This window comes from Numida meleagris, chromosome 2 (assembly GCF_002078875.1).
Source record: "Numida meleagris isolate 19003 breed g44 Domestic line chromosome 2, NumMel1.0, whole genome shotgun sequence".
NCBI classification, from domain to species: Eukaryota; Metazoa; Chordata; class Aves; order Galliformes; family Numididae; genus Numida; species Numida meleagris.
Window position 1 is genome coordinate 65,078,283 of NC_034410.1, and position 24,870 is coordinate 65,103,152.

The 24,870-nt window shown below is 37.7% G+C and overlaps 1 protein-coding gene across 1 annotated transcript in view; it reads right to left on the reverse strand.

Moving 5' to 3' along the window:
• Positions 1-24,870, reverse strand: part of GMDS (GDP-mannose 4,6-dehydratase) — a 407,121-nt gene that overhangs the window by 218,042 nt on the left and 164,209 nt on the right. The window contains exon 7 of the mRNA XM_021386284.1: positions 6,464-6,591. Coding sequence (XP_021241959.1) covers positions 6,464-6,591 — 128 coding nt within the window. The remainder of the gene's footprint in view (positions 1-6,463; positions 6,592-24,870) is intronic.

The window sequence follows — 24,870 nt, forward strand, 5'->3', positions numbered from 1 at the left end:
GCAGCTGCAAGCTGAGATGTCTGCGTGGTGTCCTTGCTCCTTGGCCTGGGTAATCCCAACTCCATTGTGGGATTCACCTCTTTCCCACAGTCTCAGCTGCTGTTGCCCCAAGTGAAAACCACTATGAGACTGTCTGGAAGGTGGAACACCCCATTTATTAAAAAGGTTGCCAGCCATGGTGGAAAATTAAAACCATAGTTATACAGCATGAATTTAAAGTTACTTCTGAAAAGTGCCTTAATTTGGTAGTCTACAAGACTAATGTGCCACAAAAGCAGAATTTGTCAGGAGGACTACTTTATTTGCGTTATTTAAAGAGATGCTGCACTCAAGCTAACAATGGCATAATAGGTCAGCCTCAAAAATATGACAACAATACATAATTTATCAATCCGGAAACCTTATACTTGAAAGAAGCCTTAGTGTAACCTTTCAATCACTCCAACTGAATTGTAAGACCACCACTCTAACAGGACCACTTAGAAAACCACAGGGGTGGCCCTGATAATAATACACATATCATTGTTGAGGCACAGGAAACTAAACCAGATGGTTTTGCTGAAGAGAGCACATTTTAGGCTTTGCAAAGCCTAAAAACACTAACAGGTCAAACACAAAAGTAGTGGAAAAAAAAGCTAAAGGAAAATTCATGTAAATAAGAAAAAAATCTTTTTATAGTTATATTGCTCTCATGTAAAAACGGCTTCAGGAAAGTAAAAAGGGGAAAATTGTGCTAAAGTTCTGAAACAGATTGGGATAGTTTTCTGAAAGGAAAAGGTCTAGCAGCAATACTTACAGTAGTCACTGCTGCTGGAAATCAATACCATATGACATGCATTAGACAGAACACCTACGTACTGTAATTAAAATCCTCTCCTCGTTTTTATGCTTTGAATACAGAGACCATTCATACATATTGTAGTAAACTACACTCTTGTTTAAATTCCAACTAGCAATCGTATCAAACCTGAAGAGAAAATATCATATCCATGCACCTCTTAAAATACATGGATAGAAATATTTCCACAAAACACATTTATGGAAATTGAAAATAATTTCCAGAAAATCATTTATATAGAGGAACAGGCATGCATACACACATTTACACACACCCGCACACATATAGATACGTATGGGTTGTGTGCCTGCATGCTTATGTCCATGGCATGTTTGAATTTTCTCTCTTACACTTCGGTTATTTAAAACTGCATTATTTTACAGACATCAATACTTCAGGAAGCTTATAGTCAAAACCCATAAGGGACATGTTTTGTTTTTGTTTTTCTTTAGTGCAGACATTTTCTACACAACTGCAATGAAGATGATAGTGTGTTACTCTGCTAGGAATTGCAACTATTTCCAAGAAGGAGAATCTAAACTACACATGCTAAAAGAAAGGTATTATAAGCTCTTTTGTTGTGTATCCTGAGTTACCAAAATGTAACCTTTCATATGGCATTAGAAAGCAAAATTTTCACTATCATATACTAGCAAAATCTGAAGGGAGATATTTGAGAAATATACCTACATTTTGCTAGTATCAAATCACGCTCTAAACAAAAAATCATCATTTAAATATCAACTCTTTCTCTATTTGCATGAGGCAATGGAGAAGAAATGTACACAGAGGACATCTTCACTGTTTGCTTATCACTTGTGATAGTTCATTTTGGTACCGCTCACCAAGAGCCTTGGAAAAAATGCTTCAATTCTTCAGTCTACCACCCAAGTTCATAACTAAGCCCAGAGAGCTAAGAGTGGTCAAAAAAACACCAAGATGAAATAGTAATTGTTTCTGGTACCTACACCTCAAGAAAAGATGGTGCTTCAGCAAGTACTTGTGAAGAATTTTATGAATGACCTCACCGTTACTTCACCTAGATGAAGGTGATAAGACAATCAGTGCAGTAGATCGTCACATCAATCAGAGCAGACTGGATATCACTTTAAGATCGATTTCAATTAAAAGAGCTATTAATTATCCCAGCTCAAACAACTTGATGGAAATAAAATGTGCTCATTTTGAAATACATAAAGTATCTCTAGTTACCTGGATGGCTCAAAAATCTTTATTTACCCCTCACATTCACAAACTAAGAAAGAAATCCAGCAATGAAAAACATAGTAGGTGTAGTATTATCTCTTCACTTTGTTAGAAGTGATTATCTGTGACTACAAAAACTAAGTAGTAAGAAGAAAAAAACATTTTTAACTTCAGTCTATAACAAAAGGGTTAAATATTTGCATTTAAAAGCATGCCTTTGAACCCATGAGTCAACGTCATAGGTATACGAGGTATTGGGTAGTTAGGAACACAGACATAACTGACTTTCCTTTTATAACCAACAATCCTTAACAAAGCAAGACTCTTGCAAGTATTCTGCTGGACACATCAAACAGGACTTCTATTTTCAACAAACTAAGGTGACATGTACTTCAAAAAATGACACATCCCTAACATGCCAAGAAAGCAACAAAATGGAACTAAAATTACCTTGACCAACAGTCTAATTGCTGAATCATTTTCCCTTGCCAGACAGAATTACTGAAAATTTTACTTTACTCTTGCGCATAAATTTTTATCTCTGAATGTACCCACAAACATACAAGGGATTCCCCATAACAGAAATGGTAATAGCTGTGCCAAAGGTCAGCTTCTACTTATTAGAAGTGAATGAAAGAACTGTAAAAAAGCAACCGAGTGATGCCAGCTGGAGATTTGAGCACAGAAGACAGCACAGCGTACTGTCTTAATAATTATTAATTGCATTATTAATCTTAATATAAATTAATATAAAGGTTAGTTAATATAAATTAATGGAAGCTGATTGCCATATATTTAAAATATCAAATGTTCCCTGACTTCACAATGAATTTAAGACTATACTTAATTTAGGGCATTTGAATAGACCTGTAACTAATTAAACTGCAGCCAATTATGAGTCCTCTGTAATTATTGCTTGAAACACTGCCCGATTTCTATTGAAAAGAAGTATTTTTTATCTGTACCAATGCTTGAAGGCTATTAAAGCTGTTACCTTTGACGTCTTTTCCTTTAAAATACTTCTGTAAAATATATATGGATAGGCTTTTCTATGGCATTCATCAGTGCTACATCGATGATGTTCCAAAATAATTAATAAGCATATATTATATCAATGTATTAATAAATTTCTTTGGAGCAAGCACAACTAAAACTGCAACAGGGAAACAGTTATCTTCATCATATTTCTGCTCACTGGACAACAAAGGTGTGGGCGATGCAACGGCAGAAGGCAACCTGAGTGAGTGATAAGGAAGAGACTGAAGAGGAAAAAAAAGCCTTATTCTAATGAAAACAAACATGCTCTTTCCCCAAAACAACTTTCCAATGAGACTATATCCTATTTGTTAGCTATCCCGTTACAACCTTATGAAGAAATGTGTCTGTAGCTTCCCCAGCAACAACACTTCAGGGCTTCAGTTGCATATATATCTTAAGGACTATTTAGCATGTAGGAAATAAAATAAAATAAAAAACAACCAGCAAAGGATTAATGTACGTTTTTTTAAATGATCGAAGTTGAACGCTTGTAAGAATCTATCCCTATTCGAAAGAAGACTCCTGGGAGAAGGTTTGAAGAAAAGCATATGCCTTGTGTGTTATAAAAGGCACAAAAATGAGTCAGACTTAAGGCTTGCTGTTGTACTAGTATTTGAAAACACCTAGCAGATGGTTTACTGGAACTTTCTGCAACAAATAAAAGGTAGAAATCACTCTCATAAAACAAAATAGCACTCTGAAGATTCATATATCGTAAGTGCTGATACATTGTTTTTCCTCTTCCAAATCAGTGGCATTGATCATCTATGATACCATCCCTTGAGACTTGTGCTGGATCACAGTAAAGTAAAAGTGGAGAAAGGGGACCTAAGAGGCAGTAGTAATTTCTTCAGAAACGTTTACATTTTCTAACAGAATGTTAGGATAAAACTAATAATCAGCCCAAAATGTTGAGTCTACTTAGTTCTATTTCGCTCTTTTCAAACATTGAATGAAAACCTTTCTTTTGAGTGAGTTATATTTCCCTATTTTTATTCAGCAGCACAATGCCACTGTATCTGACTCTCAGTTACTAAACACAGCAGTCCAAGCTCATAAACCTAATCAAACACATATTCCAACTCTTCCCTCCTAATATAAACCAACGTTTATGACTCAACTCCTGCTTCTGCTTTGTAACCACCAGACTTTCTCCACTCCAATACATACAGGATACAATCTCTCCACAACGTCAATGAGAGTTTGGTCATCAGCTTTCATGGGATCGGGAACTGACCCATAATGTTTTATAAAACAACAAAAAGGAATGTATTTATGGTTTTATTATTATCCCTACTAAGGAAATAATGAGAAAGGAAAGATTGTACATGGTCTAGTCTATATGCACATGTGTTATTTGTATTAATATCAATGGGATTTAAAAGTACATATGGAGAGGATAAGATACATCCCTATGTGTTCAGCCATATGCTTAAGGAAGCTCCCCAAATGCTTGTAAATACGATTATGCTTGCTAACATACTATGTACTTATTTGAACAATGTTAAATCTCTAAGCTCTACTTTCCAGCCCATTAAAGACTCAAATAATTGTTTATTTCCAGTTTAAAGTTACTCTCTTTTAGCCATTAGAAGACTGTCTGTAATCACATTTCCATGATATTTGGGGAATTAGAGAATTGATAATAACTCTCCCATTATCCAAAGGGGTATCTCTGGGAAGAGAAATACTCAAGACGAGCTATATTTTAGTGAGGAATTCTTCCAGAAAATTTTGGGACAGGCCCAAAACATGTTAACTGAAAGGTCTGGAATGCTACTTACACAACAAACATGTGTTCGCGTTGTAGACCTCAGACAACTACATTCCTTCTGGAGGCCAAAGTCATGTTCCTGGATAGACTTGCTCTCATATTCTTTTTGTTTCTGATGTTTTGGAAACAGGACAAGGGTCTGACCCATTATGCACAAGAGGGTTATTCCAAATTTCCCGTATAAAAGAAGACATCAGAATTCATCCCACAGTTTATGATTTGGTGCAAGCTGCCTTTAAATGAGATAGCTGAAATATTTACGGAATATCCTATGCATTTAGTAAATCATGTTGATATAGTTGCAACTAATAATTTTATTTGGCTCGATTGTTTCTTCCTCTCAGCCGAGCCTTGGTGAATAATTTATGAACACTTTGTTGCAGTTTTATCAATTGAAAGATGATTGGGAGGGTTTACTACATTACCACTTCAGCTAAAGTTGAAGTCACAAATATAAAGCAACTTGCACAGAGGCAGAGTCAGGACATTTGTCATTCTCTTGGTACATGAGGCATGAATGTACCATCTTCCATGTAAATGCAGCACAGAATCAAAAGGCAACTTTATAGCCAGATGCCAAAAACCGCCTTTTTGCTTACTTAGCACATCCCCTATGATGTTTACCTTTTTTATATTGCCCAGAACAAAAGTGTGCATTGTGGTATCGTCATTTCATTTCCTTGTTGTTTCTTTTGACCACAAACAAGATTTGGGAGCTCAACTTTTACTTTATCTTTTGAATTCCAAATTACAATAAAACCTCAGATCAGGGTGGTTTTTTTTTTCCTACTGAAATACTTCATACTTTGTAAAACAGAAAAACAAAACAGTTGTCATTTTTTTAAACTACATCAATGAATGGCGAAGCCAGATCCGGTTTCCCAGCAAGGAATTATTAAAAGACAGAAACAGTCCAATGACCACAGGAAATCTTTAAGCACCAAAATGGGGACAAAAGCCTCCTGGGGAAAAGACAATATTTCCTACATGGCCATTCATGTCTCCTTGTAATACAATACAGGGGTATTGTTTGTTTGTCTGCTTAAGTAGATGCACAGAATAAAATTAGAAACAATGCCTGACTATGAAAACACTTCAAATGCTAGATGCAGGCACATACATGGCAGCACTGAGATCACAACTACGTTGTGATGCTTCTTTTTTAGGTATAACCAGATAGACTTTTGATCATTAATATCAACATCATTCTTTCCACATTACAATAAAGGCCACCAACCTCCTCCAGCATGATCTATGACATCAGGTCATTGTGCATATTGCTGTGGTCTTAATATTGGTCACAGAAATTGTAAAAACAGTAGAAGAAATACCCTAAAATAGAACCAGTTTATTGCTGGTCCCTTCCCCCAAGGAATTCAGTAAAGGCATGTAAACCCGAAGATTTATTTTTCTGTTCAGGTCATGCCTCGGGTAGACTTATGTTACTAAACTCCCTAGTCTGAAATCAAGAGCAACACAAAGTTAACAAGTCTCTATAGGCAAAAAAATCCTGTAGCCCTTTGTGGACCACAAACTGAAGTTACAGCAATAAGAGTTATCCTCACCACAAAGATGATTCAGAACAAGGCATTTGGCCCAAAGCTTACCTCAACGTAGTCCCTGGCATGGCCCCAGTCTCTCTTAGCATCCAGATTGCCCAGGCTGAAAGAATCCATCTGTCCGAGGTGAATCTTTGCCACCGATCGGCTAATTTTTCGAGTAACAAAATTAGCTCCTGGAATAGAAATAAAAGGGAGCATCAGCATAGTCACAGTGGCAGATAATTGACTACAAGAAACACCTAGCAGCTTGGCTCATTTCATTCTCCTTCAGACTTCATTCATTCCTCTCATACCACCTAGTCCTGTGCCATCATTTATTGTTTCAGCCAGCTAAGAAGCTTCCAGTGCAAGTGTCACATTAGCTTCACTTTCACAGCAAACATCTTTCTTTGTGGGACTTCTAAGCATTCCTAATTTGCTGCCTCAATGTTCAGTCCAGGCATAAAGCCAAAGAAAATCATCTGGAATGTCAGTCCTTAAACACAAAATGCAAAAGGTTACATAAAGAAGACAGACATCTTAGGCCACCCTTGGGTTTTTTGTTGCCATTTAATTTCTTCCATTTTATTTTTTAAAGGAATGCATACATCTAAATACATTAGTTTATTAATTTTAAAAAAGTATAAAAAAACTGTGATGGTTAAACATACTCTATATTTCTAACTATTTGGGATTCTCTCTTCCTCATTTTCAATGACATTATGAAACTGTGATTTCACCTTTTTCAACTGAAGGCTGTACATTATTTTTTATCAGACTTCAATATTTCGTTCACTATATTTCATCGGCAAAATGTGAGCCCATTTATGCTCACAACTGAGTTGTTTTAAAAAATACTTGCTTTTAATTACATTTGTATCTGTGTTTTTAGTTTAGGACTGCTGTTTTTCTAGAATGTAGTCAGCAGTTTCCTCAAAAGCAGAGGAATTTGAATTTAGATGATGAATATAGGCTAAACAAGCCCAATGGCATTTGAACACTAATGGGCCACAAAAATTAAAATTACATGCCTTTTTAATAGCTAAAAAAATATGAATGAGTGGTGACAGATGATACTACATCCAAAGGGAAAGAAGGAAAGTTAGTGAAAATGACTGCACTTGAAAATGCTCTTAGCAAATTTTAAAAGCCCTAAGTAGTGCAGCTTGTACATTTAAGGCACGTATGGTAGTTTTTTCCATCACAGAACACTTGAAATATGCATCTGAATATTTTCTTTTTTTTTTGTCAAATGTTAGGCTGCTGCAAAATTACTAAATAATGAGAATTGTGTGTTTCAAACCACTATTTTTTGCTTTGAAGTCTAGAGCATTACAGTTCCTTTTTGTATCATTTCACTGTCAAACAAAAAAGAGTGCACTTATAAACGTAATATTAAATGAAGCAGGTAAATAATTCAGAGCTTATCACAGGATTAAGACAGAATTTTAATTTTCTGTCAATTGTCAAGACTGTCAATTCAATTATTGTTATCAGATATTTAGAATATATCATAATTTTGTGCTTGTTTTTTGAAGGACTAGAATCACATAATTTCCACATTCCTTGAAAAATTGCTTACATAAAAAGGAATTTTACAAGATAGTGATTTGCAAAAGTTCATTAATAAAAATACACATGGGAGTCTTTATCAAATCAATGTTTCTCAAAAATTGGTCAAACTGGCAAGATAAAAGCCTAAGCCATTCTTCTCAGTAGGATAAACACAATTATCCCCAAGATAAACCAATGCAAAATCAAGACCAACACTACAATTCTGCTATTTCAATTTCCGAAAGCAAAGCACTGTGTTTCCCCTGTTCCTGGCTGGGCACGCTTGCAGTGGGAGTGGAATTCTGGGTGAGAGAATCTCTTTGGTTAGTCTAACAGTCACTGCTTCAACAATTTATTTTTTTATTTTATTTTTTAAGTTATCAGAGTAATCTTCATACAGATTATTACTAATGAATTTAAAATAGATTCAACCTATCACATGAACTTATTCAGGATAGCTCTGAAATTTCTTAACCTTCTGCATGGACATGACTTCAGTTATTATAATTCTTCTGTGAATAACAATTGGAAGAGAAACTTCTTTGGTGGGTTAAGTACATGCTCTTATGTTCCAGACTGCAACTGATGAACAAGCAAACCCAGCAGCTTTCAACACTACATTCCCATTTGCAGTAAAAGCAGTGAGAGTTCTAATCATCATCTGCATTAAAGCAAGTTTTACTGTCAACCTCCACAAATAATGAACAGCAGTTTCCATTTTTTACATTATCTTAGTGTAAAAAAGAAGCATAATAGGTAATGAGTGTGTGTGAGAGCAATGCAATCAACTTAACTTGAAAGGTATGAAAGTATGAATGATATTGCAAAGGGAAAAAGATCCATCTGGCACAGCACAGTGAATACTTATAACTTCTGTTTTCTTGCAGTCACCGACATCTGGAGGGAAACTGTCTTTAAAGATCTTCAAGAAAAACCAGAATACACCTCCAAATGCAGAAATTAAAGAGCATCAGAGTGAAAAATGAAAACCTTTATTTTCTGCAACAACTCTAACACAGATTCTTGGCAATGCTTCAGCGCTAAGGTTGTAAAAGAAAATTATGCTACTGTTCATTTTGAAAAATGTGATCAGAATTTTTCTTATGTAACCAAGGACTGAAAGGCACATTCCAAGAGCATTTAAATGATATGGTTCATAAATAAAGTTTAAATACTGATTCTCTTCAAACAGTGTCTTAAAATATCCTATTACACTTCATGTTTGATCCCATGCCATTAAATGCACATCATAAACAGAAATTTAGCCGATGTCCACTGGAGTCATACAAAACAGTTAAGGCCGTGTCAGCATTTCCATCATAAAGCCCTCTCCTAGGGGTTTGCAATCAGGCTATAAAGTCTTGCTTTGGCAGACATAAGGTCTCTATCCTTGCGAATGAATTTATTGAAAGATCTATGTGGATTTCTACAGTTATTTTTATATAACTGAAGACAAACCTTTGTATTAACATCTTTCTTCCTCAGGAGGTACTGAAGACTTAATTTTAATGTTGAAACTACACAAATGTTTTCCTCCATAGGATGGAAAGTGAGTCCCAGTAAGAGTATCAACAGAGCTGCTGCTACATCAACCACTTCATTCTTTAGGTTGACTTTCATCAGGCCTAGATAATACATCAGCTACAAGGCCATTAGCCATCATAGCTGTGTAAGGCCTACGTTCTTAATGCTACCACCATTGCCATATTGCATGAAAACTAGCTTCGGCTGGTAGGGAAGAGAGAGGTCAGAGTCCCACATTTGTCTCCTGGCTTTGTACCGCTTCTTCAGTTCAGAGAGGCTTTGGGAAACACACCTCTCTGCTCACACCTAGTGGAATGAACGTGGAGAGATCAGTCTCTGTTGAATGCATGATGTATTTTGACTTACTCACTTATTCATAATACGCAAGGGTGGTGCTGCTCTGGGAGCTCACTATCCTACACTGTCCTAGAGATCGAGAGTCACTCCCTCAGAAGGGCTAAGCACACTGTACTGGCAGCCTTGCATAGCTATCCCAGTTACCAAAGCTGAAAACACTCCCAAACCACTATGGGCAAAACTATGTGGCTTCATGTTAATACCAACAGCAACGGAATTACTGTAGTTCCACACCAGAGGTCTGGACAGACATGGCAAGGGTTTCTTTGGCATGTCCTCCCATTTCAGCCTTTCCTTGGTTGAGGACTGCCATTCGAGAGTTTACATTTTAAAAAAAAGGCCTTAAACCTGAGTTTTCACGATATTAACAGCTCTTTCAGCCCTGGGCATTAGTTCAGATTTGTTTTGAAAACCCAAGCCCTCCCTCTGAGATCATCAGCATTCCAATAGGAACCATAAGGTCTGATTTATAACTCTGTTTACCTTAGTTGCCATTCTAAACAAGGAATCCTCATTAAGCAGACCTGATCTGTAAAACACACACCCTGACAGTAAAACATAACAGGAACAATATTGCAATAAGAAGAAATAGCAGAAGTCAATAGCTTGGGCTCTGCAGAGCCGGCCTGTTGCTTGCTAGGCCAGCTAGCTCAGGGCTGCTCACCCCTCTGAGAAGGATGCTGCATATATCTGGCAAAGACGTGGTTTCAAAAACTGGACAAACACGTAAAACCTATGCTTTAAGTTGAACACTTTCAATATACCTACAGGTTCAAAGCTGGCTGTATGGGGCTCTGGGCAGCCTGGTCTAGTGGTTGGTAACCCTGCACACAGCGGGGGTTGAAACTAGATGATCATTATGGTCCTTTTCAACCCAGGCCATTCTGTGATTCTATGATACCCTGAGAGAAAAAAACAGTGCACCTCATTCTTTTCATCAGCACTGGGATTTCACCCTTCCTGTGTTACCAGCAAACGGGTGTTGTTCTCAAGATACAAGGGTTTATAAGAAGCAGCCAAATGGATTAAGCAGTGTGAAGACCTCCTGTTATAGTAACTGTTTCTGCTTGTTTGTTTTTCCAACCACCATCATTTTCCAATCTCTCAAAGCTACAGATGAAATTCAATACACGGCGAATAGTGGTCTTAGGAAGATTGCTGTCCCTGTATAAAACTAATTATATCTCATATAAGAAATATCCATTTTAATTCATATAATAGATAATAGACAATCTAATACTGTTCAACAGCAACAGTTATCAGCTGAGATGCAGTACTATTCTATTTGAGTTTCCATAACAACTTTTTCTTCGTTTTGCATAAAATACGACAAAAACTTTTCTGTCTCTAAAGATGCTGGCACAAGAAAAAGGGGATTTTTCCCCCCCTTCTAGTTTCTACAGTTCTGGCATAGATTCTAGTGGAAGTCCAACATGTTCAAACACATTGTGTACCCAGTGCTTCTACTAACCCAGGGGAGCATATATCTGTTAGCATATATGCTGTAAATGATACATTTAATGAGATCATTAAAATATTTTGATTGCCTGAAAATCCACACTGCTCATAATTTCCATGCTATTAGAAGTTTTTCGATGAAAAGACAAAGTAGCACCCAGTTTTTCTAAGGAAAGAAATCCAGAGTCTCCGTTAGCTTATACTGATGAAAATCAGCACGAAAACTCCAAAGTCAGTGGAGTTATGTTAATGTAAGCCAGACAAAAAAATCAAGTTACAGATCTTTGAATTAAACTTCCAGTTTGAGGGATTTAAATGGAATTTTCAACTGCATCTTATTTAAACAACTGATAAAGTGGCTGCTTAGTACACGTTAGACACAAACAAAAGCATCTGAATGGTGAATCAACTCTCATTTTACAATAACATGTTGTTCTTCTCATAATAAAAAATATACAAATTAGAAACATCCCTGATTGGAAACAAAGGAAACATCACTTCTAATGGTGATTTTTTCTTTTCCAGATCTTCATACAGTCCTACTAATTTCACACTTGAATATGGCTGCATTTGGATAAGCTTGCCAAAAAGTCCACAATCAGATTTCTGCAAAATGTGAAACGAGGGCAAAATGATTCATAAGCAACTCATTGTAAAGTCATGCACTGCATGGGAAACATCTTCCTGACTTGAGTAATAAATCATTTTATTTCCTGAAACATGAGATACAGTGCTTTAATCCTTACATTTTAATCCTGTATAGCATAGCTGGAAATATACTTCATTGTAACTTCTCTAATCTCCTTTCCATCCCTTAAAATTGTAGTAATATCTTACGATAGTTGGTTTCTCAGATTTATAATACATATATGAAGAGTAGAGTATCTAACACATTTTCAGTTTACATAATCCTAACTATTTTCCAATGGACATGTCGGATCTCTAAATAGGTAAGAAAAAGTTACTGATAATAGGCCTGTTTCTACTAGTTATTTTTTATCTATCCCCCTGGAAATAATCATGTAACAATAAAATTCACAGATCGCAAATTGAAAGCAACTGTACAATAACATGACAGAAAATTGTTCCTCCTTATCAAGGGATTCCAGTTCAGCATTACATTAAAATGTGTGATTTCAATAAAATGAAGCGGTATTCATTCAATTAAAAATTGATAACAAAGACATACGCTTTAATAATATATTGATAGACATTTTTAGCTTTCCAATGCCAAAAGCAAAGTATGCTAATTTAGGAAAAAAAGTCTGTTTGGCCCTATTTCCCATTTGCACCATTCTTTTTCAATTAGAATTCCTTTCATAATAGCAAATGAATTTTTTTTTTTAAATGCTTGAAGGAGATTGAAGCAGATAGGTAAACATGCACAGGTAGGATGCATCAGCAGCAGGAGGGCAACAAAATAAAGGCATGGCACACACCCTACTCTTCCAACCTTAAGAGCATATTGAAGATGTTTGGATTGATGAGGGCAACAGCAGTTCACGTGAATTTGGCATGGAGGCAACAGAAATCAACATTTTTCATAACTGGAGGGGAAAGTGAGAGTAGGAGACATTTACTTTGAGAGGAATTACAAAGTACAGAAATTGGGAGGGAACGCAGAAAAAAGACTTTCCTTTTCCCTGGGGGGCAGAAAGGTAGTGTGAAGCTTACCTGGAGGGACAAGTAGCAGCACTCTAACAGAGAGGCATGGAAGTGGGGCAAGAGATGTACCAATGGCCATGAAAACTGGGAATTAGACACGATGTTTGCCACGACGTCTCACCACAGCAATCTACATTCCTCAGTGATTTAGTGCAGCTAACTATCGACACTGGGATTTGTCAGCAGAGCTTTAAAATCTCTCCACAACTGTTTTGCATACAAACAGATATACATTTCCACCTCTGCACAAAACAATGACAGGATGATTTCTATGAATACATAGCAGCAGTTCTCTAATGTTGCTGCAAAAAAAAAAACAAACCACAAACATTTAATTAGCAGTCAGTCTGTTAGACTGATAGACTGACGCTATCAGATTTCACATTAAAAATGACCTTATTCAGGACGAAATACACACATCGGATCAATCTCATGGTCTGGTTAAAAGGATATGGCAACAAACCTGCAATAATAGCTGGACACCAAACTGTTATTTTAGCATATTTCCTCTATATAATTTTTCTTAAATTAAAATATTTTCCCTTCAGGAACTGTACACTGAACAGGAAAAGGTGAGGCATCAAAGATTCTTATAAAAGAAAAACCAAACATTAATAGTGAAAACAATATGTAAAAGTGTTATTCCTGTTCCCAAGTTTATGCTCTTAATGGCGCTTACATAAACAGAGCAGTGTTTCGCTTACAGAAAACTTAACCTTTTGCTCCAAACTATTCCCTTTGATTTCTTAAACACAGTCCCTATGCCCTATATTTTAAAATAAAAGTATTTAGCCACTCCGATTTGTTCAACACACACTTAAGATGTATTTTTTAAATTGTGCATCTAATATTTTTGAGTTAAAAGTTAGACAGTTAGACAAGTTCTTGCATGCGTGAGCTATGGGTTAACACAAATGGGCTTGCCCATCAGCACAGTCTCTTTATACTGTTTAGGTGTGTGTAAACAACTGGAGATAAGCATGTGCTTTGCTGGTCCGAGGCTGCAATAGCAAGAAATGATTGCAACCAAACGAAAAATCTAGCACTTGTACAAAGAAGAAATATCATGCAGTCTAAAGCAACGTGCACAAAAACTGATTTTAACTCAGCTTGTTAAATAACTAGCAAAGTGTGGACATCTGTGCTTCCAGCAACCAGTAGCACATCAAGAAAAGTGCTGTTTGATGGCTCAAGCTGAGACATTCAGCCTTTACTCTAGCACTCCCTTGAGAACAAGCAGGCAAGGCCTTTAATCTTACCTGGTGACACTTGACTGACTAATACAGTTTCTCAGACCTTCTGACCTTTGAGGGACTAAGTCTGGTTGGTCCCTCAGTCTCTCCAGGTGGCTAGGACATTAGTTTGTGGTAGGTCACTGTATAATCAAGACTTTGCACAGGTCTTCTGGGTCTTTCTATACACCCTCATTAGTGCCAATTTTAATGGGCAAATTTTTGAGTGTAAAATGTGTAATTTCACTACGTTTCAACTTTCAAGCACTTTTACTAAAGACAAAAGAGACTGTAATAAAAGTTAGCCTTAAAACCAATCACAGTGGCATGTAACTTTGTTGATTCAGCACTTATGTATTTTCTTGGAGAGAGAAAAATAGGCTAGCTGCAGCCAAATAACTCATAAGAAACTTTGCCTCCTACACAAACTAATAAGCAGTTCTGGACAGATTTGACACACAAAATCAGGGTGTTCCTAAAGCCGTGCACTTCCTTTTTAAGTTCCATTGCTCAACCTTTTTTTTTTTTTTTTTTTTTTTCTCCCTTTACAGCTTTCTTCTGAATAGCTTTGTGATGGTGGTAGTCCTCAAGGCACCCCGTGGGAAGCACTTAGTACATTAGTTAGTAAATGCATCTCAATTCCCATAAACCACCTTTTGTCCAAGAGTCCTGGAGCGGCCAAGGCAGGGTCCTGAAATGCTTGAACTGTATCACTAGAGAGCTGGAAATAGCTAGGGGCAAAGAGCTCACCAAAGAGTAAAGAGGGACTAGGGAGAGATGAAGAGGAGGAGAGAGAGAAAGCTCATCTTCTGCAAATACGGGAAGCTTGGTTTTTTCTAGTACTTGAACAGGGCACGTAAAATGCAAGGCACTACATTTCCTTCCATCTTCTATGTTATGAGTAATTGCATTCTCAGCTGGGGTGCTGTGAGAAGTACATCTCTCACACTGCTGATAATCCCAAGAATTCAATGTATAAATCAACTGATTGCGTGCAATTACTATTATGAGGATGACTTGTTGCTTCAGCTACAGACGACCCTTCAGTCTCAGACTGATCAAGTAAACACATGGCTCTGGCATACGAGAGCAAAAAACTCTTCAAGCTGTGCTCTGCAGCGTGCAGTCAAGCTAATGTGCTACCAGCAATACCAGAAGAGCTCTCAGTGCTTTCAGCTCACTCCGTCTGCCCCCGCTGTACCAGTTTCCTCAGCTCTGATTCTACACAGGGACAAGTAGGGTGCTGAGAACAGAGCAGGACAACACTAGAAGTCATGATCTTGGATAAAACCAAAACAACCATCTTCAGATGTAGTATTTTAACAACAAAACTCCTTGAAATGCACTTCAAAGTAATTATGCAGAAAGAACACCCAAAATCTTAAAGAAAACCTGCAAACCTAACAGGGTGAGAGTGAAAAGGAAGTGCAGAGACAAGTTGACAAGATATCAGGAAGAGTGAACACCAATAAAGACAGCACAGCCCCTCTGTTCCCGAAAAACTTGGACACATTTGGCCAAGCTGTGTTGACCTCCTGTATTCAGGGAGCCAGTAAAAACATTATTTCACCTAGCTGCTGTTACTATCAGTTGCCTAAACGTGCCGTAAAATGTTACGTCCTTATTTCAGAGCAGGCAACAATCACTCTCAGGCGACCACGGAGTTAAGTAAGGGTGCTATGGCTTCCACAGCCAATCCTGCACTGGAAACGCGGCCAGGCAGGGGGGCAGCTCTCCCACAGGAGATTGCACAAAAGCCGCTGGTTGCAAGCAAACCCACTCTGGGACAAATGCTGGGAATGAAGCTAATTTTCACTTTGAAATGAAAAAGGCAGTGAGGTGAATAAATAGACACTGTATTTACTGAAAAAATCCCTTGAACACGGGAAACCAGTAAAATTATAGCAGCTATATAAAATGTACATGCATTTCAATGAACATTCTCTTTTTCTGACATTGTCATTGAAACTGAATCCCACTCTTGCATTCTTTCCAAGTGGGAATAATGTTTGCTTAGTGTAATTAATACTTGAATTAAAGATAAATATGCAACTATATATATAGACAGCCCAGTTTTCTACTAAGATGAATTGCTGCAGTCTCACTGAAGTCAGATTTCTTAAGTTTACAAAGAATCTAAACTTACACTTCCACCATTAATATGTCCAACTACTACAGTACTTTCACATGAAACTGAAGCAAAGCAGAAATGAGCTGTGCAAAACATGTGGAAAGCAATTAAACAGCGAAAAAGAACATTAAACAAAACATTCATTTCGCACAGCTCAACTTTTCACGTTCACTACTGTTTTAATATCAGTATTTTAAGAACACTTCTTCCTTTGTAGATTCTCAAAATTCATTGTTATCCTGTTTTTGTGATATTTCCCATTTAAGTTAGTTTAGACTTCCTCTAGGAACAGAAGAGGCAGTCAGATCACCTGCTGTTCTGAGATGCTTACAATACTTAAGCACAATGGGGTGAAACCAGGACAGAAAGTTAGCCCAATTCTGAATTTCCTGGCTTTGTATTTTTTAGTGGGACCTTTCACATAATTTTAGTATCCACATAGGTAGCTGTGTGCATGCTCTCTGAAACTGACACATGTACATACATACGCTCTGTACTTGTTCAGGAAGAAAGCTGTAAATTCTAGCGCTGAAGTTAGGGCTCCAGATGCCAGTCTCATTTTTGAATGCACAATGATACAGTTTTATTAAATACCTCTAGATTAATTAGATATTGTATTTTCTTCCCCAGTAAGATAGCTCCCTATGCAGAGGATGGATTTGCTCTGGGAGCAGAAACTTGTGAGGAATAAGGCAGGAGTTCTAACAGAATCTGAAGCTCAGCAAAGGTAAAGAACTGCAGAAAAAGAAATGATGGATTCACAGTTCAGTCTGATTAATGCTGCTATGGAAGAATGATTTATACTTGAGCTTCTTCAGCAAATTCAGAAAAGGTACTCAGCAATTCAGTAGGTTCTCATTTAATCACTGGATTAAACAAGAATAAATAATTTACCGGAACTTCACAAAGCTAAGTATCTTGATATTTGTGAAAGAATCAGAGAGAAGTGTCCTGAATAAGTTAAAATAGAGCAAAATCATTCCCGGTGCATAGCTTGAAGAGTGTTTCCCATAAATGGAGCACCGAGTATATTTGTTGTCAAAGAAATTCTTCCTGGTGCTCCGCCACCCAAATATTGAACATGCAGTCATTCAGGCAAGCACGGTTCATTTTGTGCAAGGGATAAGGAAGAAGGGACTTGCAGGCGGGTGGGGGAGGGAGGCTGCAAATAAGAACTCTATTAGATTACAAAGGCACAAGTGTGAATTAGGTCTATGGAGGCACCCTTCATTCACTCATTACACAATTTTTGAGCTAATCAAGTTTGCAATGTTCTTTCTTCCCCCTTCGTAGTTTTCAGGATGTGTTCATATTGACCTCATCGCTTATGTCTTTGGATGGTGAGGAAACCTAACTTCTGTGGCCAAAGCACAACCTTCTTAAATTTCCAGCTGCAGTCTAGAACCCAGTTTCAAAATTGCACAAAACGGAATTTCAGATGGCTCCCAAGTGCACATCGAGGAGTTTGTCTCCCAAAGGGCAGTTCAGAGGGCCCCAAGGAGCAGGGATGGAAATCACTGAAATTTAACCCTGAACCTGACATGAACTCAGGGATTGAGACTGCATATTTTCCACTGTCCTACCATCTGCTGCTTCACTGCACACGGTAATCTTTGGCAACCCCACTGAGAGCTGCCTGGGCTATGGCTCTGTTCAGACAGGGTGTAGAAAGAAAAGACACTGAGAATGTCATGGCTGGCTGACCAGACTACTGAGATCAGAGAGATTATGCCTCATTTGCTCACCGAGCCCTGCCAAAAGCAACACCATTTAACTGCAGGTACTCAAAAACCAACAGGCATGTTTAAAGGAATTCTAGGCTTAAAAAGGGGACCATTCATAATGTGCATTTGTTGGGATAATGTAGCTACCACCTTTTGGCAGTTATTCACAAGAATTCTTAAAGAATGCAATGCTGAGTATTTCAGGTAAAAGTGATATCTGATGGAAAGTACCATACCTGATTTACAGGACAGACAGACCTGGAAGATGACTCAGGCAGGAACAGACAAAGGCAACTTAGCAGCCCAGCAAACAGACGAACAGACAGAAAATATAACTGTTATTTTAGTCTGTTTATCTCCAGGCTGTGAAATGCTGCACAGTATGGGAGTGTGAGAGTTTGGGACTTAGATGCATAACCCTCATATGTCATTTAACTACAAGGGACCTCCCCTGAGCAAGAGCAAAATCCACATTTGTTCCCCAGAGCACCTCCATGGGCTCTGAATGAAGCAGGCAAAGAATCAGCTCTCAGAAACTCTGACTTCCCCTGACCACATTCTTCTGGACATAGGCCTTAGCCCTCTCAGTGATTAAGTACCTACTGCTTATCCATAGAATTTACTGACTATTTTAAAATGATGACTGCAAAAGCTAGGGAATATTTTAGAAGTCTCTCGTAACTGCTAAGGGATATTTCTAAAAGGGTCTAAGAACTGCAGGAAAGCTACGGTAGGAATTACAATTACTGCAGGAGGTGGAATCGAGTAATGCTGACACCAGCCGTGTGTTATTAAGGTGTTTTCCTCCATACCCTCTGCTCCTGCCAGCAGCACTAGAAATGAAGACGTAACTGTATATGTGTCTACAACAACATCCTGCCCTATTCAAGTACTGCCCTCCTTACTCAAATACTGATCTTGGAAACGAGGGTGCATTCTCTCATATCTGCTTGGGAAAACAGTCAAAAGCACTTCAGTAAGACAAGCTCCTCTTGGGGCTGCAGAGCTATGGTTGGCAGATGTCATGGTTGACGAATGTTCTTCTAATTGCAAAGGGACACTACCAAATTGTCCTCTGACTTGGAATAGACAGCCACTGTCACCCTTTTCTTCTTCCCTGCTGCTCTACTGCCTCCACTCTGTCTGCCTCACAGGGAGATCGGAAAAGAAACAGAAAAAGCCACATAAGAGAGGAGGAACAGACATCACTTTCCCAGCTCCAGCTGTGTCGGAGCCAACAGACTCTGTTGTTTTGATGATTCCTGGACTCGTAAGTCTCATTTCATCCCTGCTTGACAGAAGTGCAAAGCCGAGGTGAGAAGGGCTTGCAGACTTACAGAGGGAACATCTGAAATCCTTAAGCTGTTCCCTCCTAGAAAGGGCCCTTCTCTCTCAGAGCTGGAATCAAAACATCTCCGCCTCAACCTCCTTTTAGTAGGCTCTGCACCTCTCTAACCCTCATGGGCCGCAAGGGAGTTTTGCTAGTGCTAAGCATTCTAAGTAAAAGGCAAGGCAGAAGCCATTTGTTTAAACTGGTAAGGCAAAGAGATCAAACTTGCTTTTTGCAGTATTTTTCTTTCGATATGAACACATACCCTGAAAAGAAAACACTCAAAGTAAAAAGCTTCCCGTTAATATTCTCAGCTTAAACTGCTTCTTTGGTAGGCTCTGCTCCTGCTCTCTTTCTTGACTCATAGCCTCAGTGACAATCAAGCAGCCAGGCAGAGCCACTTCATAAAACGTCCTAAATGAAGCAACTTTTAATAATAACACAGGCTGGCAAGTAGCCATGTTAAAGAAGGAAAGACCTAGCAAGAATGTCCTGCAGCACAGAAGTCTCTGTTGTTCTCATTACTGTAAAGGAAGAAAATCTCTTTAATACTTTTGATTCAAATGATCATTTGACAGAAATGACGGTCAAGACAAATGGCTGTACAACAAGGCAAATGGATTTCCTACCGCTACAATATCTTCCTTGGCTCCCATGACACAATTTCTCTGTTATTCTCCCTTGCCGTGGTAAAGTAAACTTGCAGGCTACCCAGAAAACAGATTAGTATAATCAGCCCTTTATAAATTATATCCCTTCACTCAAGGAAAGCAAATAACTTTGCCTCCTCTATAATAACTGTTTCTAATACTTCATTTATTCTTTAAATTGTTTATAAAACACTTCAACAGAGGTCAAGACGAGAGGGCAACAATAATTGTAGATTAAGGAGACTCTCTAAGTATTTTGCACCTGTGAGTAAACACTTGGGCAATTGTTATGATACAAGATGGATATACTAAAATAAAAATCAGTTCTATTTATGACTTTCTTGAACACACGTGTTATTTCATCTGAGACAGTCCTCATCTTTTTCACAGCTAATTTACATGCACATTTAAACAGCCGTATAGCTGCTTTGAATCACATTTCAGGCAAATAACAATAGATTTAACCATGCTCTCCTATGGAAGAAACCTAAAGGAATAGCGAGCAGACCTAGTGAAGACCTCATGAAGTTTTCTCTCGAAGAAGCAGAGGTTTTCCTCCTCAGCAACAGACTATTTCTGTTTTCCTACAATTGTGTGCAAAAACAGCAAGAAAAGCTTCAGCCAGTCTGACAGAAGTCCACGTAGACTGGTAACTTCTCTTAAAAACTGGCAACATAGAATTAATTCTTAGGAAAGAAATACACATGCAAAATCCCCATGCCCTGTAGAGAAACCCTTTACTGGTATTCTCTTCCTGCTTTCAGAGATTTGAGTGTGCATGGCTTTTGATGAATTTTCACAAATTATTTCCATTGCTTTCTGGATCTATGGAAATTTTTGACATCTGCACAATCCTGTCGCAACAAATTGTTCATATCACAAACACACTATAAAGCGAAATCCTTTATTTGCTTTGAACCTTTAATTTGGCAAGATGAGAACCAGGGACCATCACATGAAATGATGATAAAGAGCAATCATTTTCCATCTACCCTCTCCCAGCCACTTCCAACTGCTTTGTACTTTTAACACCTCCCATCTGCTTACTCCAGACTAGTGTCCTAATTATATAGGAAGTGTAGTCCTCATAGTGAAACCCCTTTTGTCAGCCTGGTGGCCTTGCTTCACATTTTTATTTCCACATTAGACTGGGTGGACCTACAAGCCTGACTTGGCAAATCTCTGAGGATAATGGTCTAACTCTGATATTTTAGAGCATAATTTCTTAAAAGAAGTATGTGGAGGTGAGTGCAAACACCTTTATATCTCCAGTCTTCAGGTTTATCTCAGACTTCAAATGCACTCTCAGACATACCCATTCATGTCATAAGGACAACTTTTCTGCTTAAAAATAAGCAAAATCTCAAATACTTTGTTACAACGTGTAAAATTTGATCAAGGGACTGAGTTCCAGAATAATTCCATTCAGTGCTATGAGCTCACATGCTGGTTTGATATCTTTGAGTAGGGTTCCAAAAAGAGATTGCAGACAGAAGGAGCAATGGTGTCTTATTGCCATCACTGTGGCATGGTTCTGCCCGCTCTCTCACTTGTTCTTCCTATGCCCATGCACAATACCAGCAGTAACCCTAGCAATGTTTGGGAAAAGGGTGCTGTATAAGCTCTCTACAACATAATCTTTGGAGCTGCGGAGTGTCACAGCTGCACAGATTCCTAATGAATCTGAATTGCTGATTATCAAATAACACCAATCAATTTAATCCATACCTTGTAAGTACATATGGATTAAATTATATTAAAACTTTAACGCTCGACTCATTTGTTTCTTTAAAAGTATTTAAATTGTAAAACATCAGGAAAAAAACTTCTTCTTAGCCAAGTTTCTGCATAGCCCAGAACAGGCTGCTAAAGAAGCCACTCACGTCCCCTAACATCTCACCCACCAATGAAAAGAAAGAACACAACCCAAGTTACTGAAAAAGAAAAAACAATCAAATTGTGAGCTATTATACAGAAACAATAAACTTAAACATGACAAAAATATTTGCTGAGGGATTTAAAAGTAGCCAGCACTATAGGCATATCAGCTTACTAAGAATGAAGTTAAATTCTTAAGTTATTCTCAAGAGTTTCAATGGAATTCAGTAAACAGTATTTTATTCATCACAAAGTATTCTCTTTACCCAGCTTATATGATGACAAGGTTATAAAAATGCAGGTTCAAGTTTCAGATTTTTACGTTGTCCCTCTTTCCTCTTTTTTTTTTTTTTTAAAATACCCACATTTCCCTGATCTTCTCATAGGCATGTTGTCATGTGGATTTAGATACAAACACAAGCTCTCCCCAAACTACTTCAACCTCATACCAAATCAGTATGGATTATTTTCACATTTTAATCCTAGTAAGACCTTTCTCCTTGAATCAATACGTTCCCTGATTCTACTTGCTAGTCAAACACTGCAGCACTGTACTATTGCACTGCATGTCAGCCAGGAGGTATGCTACAGCCCAATAAAGCAGCTTACCCAGGCAGAGTGAAGCGCACAAGGCAGCTAAGCAGTGCCAAAGTACAAAAAGGCTGTTTGTTTCTTGTTTCCCTCAAACAGAACCAAAATATAAAATCAATTTATTTTTTCTATAATGGGAAATTAATCTGATCTGTCATGTGAAGCCTTTGCAGAATCTAGTTCAGAGCCAAACAAAACAGAAAATATGGGGGCTGCTCTGAAAGTAACGCTTCCTATTTTATGATGTAAGCCCACAATGCGGTGGATGTTGGTGGTATGGCAGTAGAGGCTGAACCTTCCCACCAATATCCCATTAAATGTTGTTGCCATGTGACAGATGGCAGCAGAGAGGCAGCCCGACAGAATGGTGTCTGGCATGGAAGTAAGTGCGTATGAAGCAAAGGTGTGTCACTGAATTCCTCTGTGCAGAAAAAAATGGCACCCACTGACATTCATCAGCACTTGTCAAACTTTGATGAAGACCAAACAGTGGATGTGAGCACAGTGAGGCGGTAGGTGGTACATTTCAGCAGTGGTGACAGCATTGTGAAAGATGGCCATGCAGATTTTTTTACAAGCACGGCATGGAGGCTTTTGTTCATCACTGGCGAAAATACAGAGCTAATGGTAGTGACTATGTTGAAAAATTGTGTTCTGTAGCTGAGAATTTGCTCCATCAGTGTTATTCTGTTCTTTGTATCTCTTGTACTTTCCATGGAAATAAATAGGAAGCATTACTTTCAGAGCAATCTACATACTTCTGATTACTGGATCAGAATAATTGTTTACAGAAAATTTCCCAGAGGAAGTTCCCTTCTCACACAATGAAATATATTCAGCTTCGCAGTTTTTCCCACAAACATTATTTTAGAGTAAAAGGAAAATGAGGCTATGCAAACATTTCCAGGTAAGCACCGCATACATCATTACACAGTTGACCTGTTCTGCTTTTAAAAGCGTGGAATGATCATGTCCTCTCAAAAATATTTCTTAAGATTATGTTTCCTTCTTTCAAGAATTCTGCAAAGTGCCCAACCTTTCAATATACATGCCCCAGAGCTTTGAAAAATCTGAATGCTCTCATTGTCATTAAAAAGCAGGTTTGAAAATTTGACCAGGGTGACTGAGCTCTTATTCACTTACTGGTAATAACTTTCTATTTAATAACAATAGAATCAGTCTTGAGAGTCAGAGCCCATAAGCATCAAGATACCTCTGTAAGTGTCTTAAGGATTGTGGCTATAAAATTCTCTGTAGTAAAAGGCAAAAACATTCAAAAAGAACTTATTATATCATGTGGCTGCATTAGCACTTCTTTCCGGATAGGTTACAGAATATTAAGAGGTATTTGCCTTAATCCACTTAAAGTAGGGGATAACGAGAAGAAAAAAAAGGAAAAGATGAAGGCGAAGGTGTTATGGAAAGGAGGGGATGTGGCAGTTTCACACAGGAATACTGTATTTAGAGGAGCCTGCTTCAAACACTGTCAAGAAACAGAAACTGTGGATTCCTGAGGGAAGTGCATTTGGAAAACAAACTTTTATTTTAACCTGGATTTCTTTGAAGCAGTAGCAAGCTAGATAAAATGACACTCCATCAAATGACAAAAAACTACTCTCGTGTGTTTAAAAAAAAAAACAAACAAAAAACAATATGGGTACATAGAAGTCAGGATAAATTAGCTGATATTCATGAAAGCTTTCAGTTGAAACAAAGGTATATTACAAGAAAGCTCAAACCAATGCTAACAAAATATAAATCTGATCTAGAAATTTAATTCTGGCAAATAATGTTAAATCTTGTGTCTCAAAACTGTTTTCATGATAATAGCATAGATGTGAATAAAGTGAAATCCAAAGCTAGGAGATTGCAATGGAGATGCCATTCTCTGTGATCACAGGTAATTCTACAGTAAATGTATACAACAGCCATGAAAGAAAATGACAGTTACTTAGAAAATTTACTTGTTAAATATATAAAATAAGTAAAGAAAGGCTCTGCAAATTCTTAAAAGTAATGCTGAATAGCTTGTTAGTATCCCTTCAAGCCTTATACGTTTTACAGTTGTTATTCACTGTAATTTCAGGTTCATAACTTTATAATGAAATTAAATTTGCATAGCCTACTAATGTTTCAGATTTTCTTATAAAGGATTTTTCCACAAATTGGTTAGATGGGGAAATTTTTCCCTGAATTCTTCTGATAGCCAAAGATGCCAAAAGCCAGAGACAAAAACACACTACATGCTATGTCAAGACAGAAAATAAATCATAAAAAAGCTGCAGTTAAAGAACAATTTAGATATTCCAAATTATTCCATCTCCACTTCAAGAAGAAAGATTAAATGAACAGGCATCCAAGCTGATGCTAGTGTCGTAA